The sequence below is a fragment of the Helianthus annuus genome, chromosome 3 (genome assembly GCF_002127325.2).
Source record: "Helianthus annuus cultivar XRQ/B chromosome 3, HanXRQr2.0-SUNRISE, whole genome shotgun sequence".
NCBI classification, from domain to species: Eukaryota; Viridiplantae; Streptophyta; class Magnoliopsida; order Asterales; family Asteraceae; genus Helianthus; species Helianthus annuus.
This window is the reverse complement of record NC_035435.2, coordinates 107,715,187-107,716,860: the sequence shown is the minus strand read 5'-3', so window position 1 is coordinate 107,716,860 and position 1,674 is coordinate 107,715,187. Positions and strand designations below refer to the sequence as shown.

General features: G+C 40.6%; 1 protein-coding gene across 1 annotated transcript; it reads left to right on the top strand.

The window, feature by feature from the left end:
* On the top strand, positions 1 to 1,674 carry LOC110931586 (receptor-like protein Cf-9 homolog). Its single transcript, XM_022174970.1, has one exon. It carries the CDS (start codon positions 1 to 3, stop codon positions 1,672 to 1,674), a length of 1,674 nt encoding a protein of 557 aa, XP_022030662.1.

Below are 1,674 nucleotides of genomic sequence, written 5' to 3'. Positions count from 1 at the left end.
ATGATAGGTGTAACGGAACTGGATATATTGTTATCTAGCCTTCCAAAGCTTGAAGCAGTTGATCTCTCTTACAACGGCTTATCTGTTGTGACAAGAAATGATGCTCACTATGTCAACCCTGATTTTTCTGTGTTAAGCTTGGCCTCTTGCAGTCTGACCGTGATTCCACCTTTCTTATGCGCCATGAAAAAACTTCATATTTTAGATCTATCTGGCAACCGTATATCGGGTCACATTCCTGCTTGGGCAGGGGAGATTGGAGGAAACAATTTGAGTTATTTGGACCTCTCAGATAACTCCATAATAGGCTTGCCAGAATTCAGGTCAGATAGATTACAACATCTTTATCTGCAGTCCAACATAATTCAAGGACCATTTCCTCAATGGATTTGCGTCAAGAGGCACCTTAAGTATTTGGATATATCAAACAATAATATCACTGGAATTGTTCCAAATTGCTTGCAAAATATAAGCTCCTCTCTAGTGTCTCTTTATATCCAATCCAACATGATTCAAGGACCATTTCCTATAACAATTTGCAACATGGCCAGCTTATTGTATTTGTTTATGTCGAATAATAGCTTTCATGGAGTGCTTCCAGAGTGCTTAGGAAACATCACCTCCTCACTTGCAATGATGGATTTGGGGGACAACAATTTCCATGGCAACATTCCAAAAGTGTATGGCGGCTATTGTGAACTTGTATGGCTTATCTTGAACGGAAACAAGTTCGAAGGAGAGGTGCCAAGATCCTTAGCCAAATGCCAATCCTTGAAACTACTTGATCTGGGAAACAACCAGTTAAATGGCACATTCCCTCGTTGGTTAGGATATCAGCTTGAAAAGTTGCAGGTTCTTATCCTCAGATCAAACAGTTTACAAGGTACCATTGAAACCCCTGCTGCAACGGAATTCCTATTTCCTAGTTTGCATATTCTCGACATATCCAATAATAGCTTTGTAGGTCGTCTTCCTGGAGAATATTTTGAAACTTTTAATGCCATCAAAGACGTGGACAAGGGCCCAAAAACAGAATTTATCAGTGGCTTGTATTACTACTATATTGGTGCTCGGGAACCGATTTTAACTACAATCTCAGGTATTGATCTATCCAGTAACAAATTTGAAGGAGAGATTCCAAAAGTCATTGGTAACCTTAAATCGTTGAGGCTTCTTAACTTATCCCATAACAACTTCATTGGTCAAATCCCACATGCTCTAGGAAATCTCTTTGATATAAAAGCATTAGACCTATCTTGGAACCGACTCGAAGGAGAAATCCATCAAAGCCTTACGAAATTGCCCTTTCTGGCAGTCTTAAATCTCTCACAAAACCATCTCGTGGGGCGTATTCCAGAAGGACATCAGTTTAATACGTTTGCAGAAGACACATATTATGGGAATCCAGGACTATGTGGGTTGCCGCTACCAACACACATACATTGTAAACATCTAAGTTCCCCACAAGTTGAAACCAAGGGAGGAGTGTGGATTTACATGGAACCGGTGATGCTGGGACTCGGATGTGGAACTCTACTTGGACTAGTGTGGGGATATCGCATGTTGTCAACCGGAAGACCAAAATGGTTCAATGAAATTGCTGATGCAAGAGGGCATACTCATACAAGACGAAAGAACAGAAAACATGGAGTACATGTCAGGAAACGAACTTAG

Bases quoted from the DNA above. Each gene is read 5' to 3' on its own strand.
- LOC110931586 (XM_022174970.1), top strand. From the start codon at position 1: ATGATAGGTGTAACGGAACTGGATATATTGTTATCTAGCCTTCCAAAG.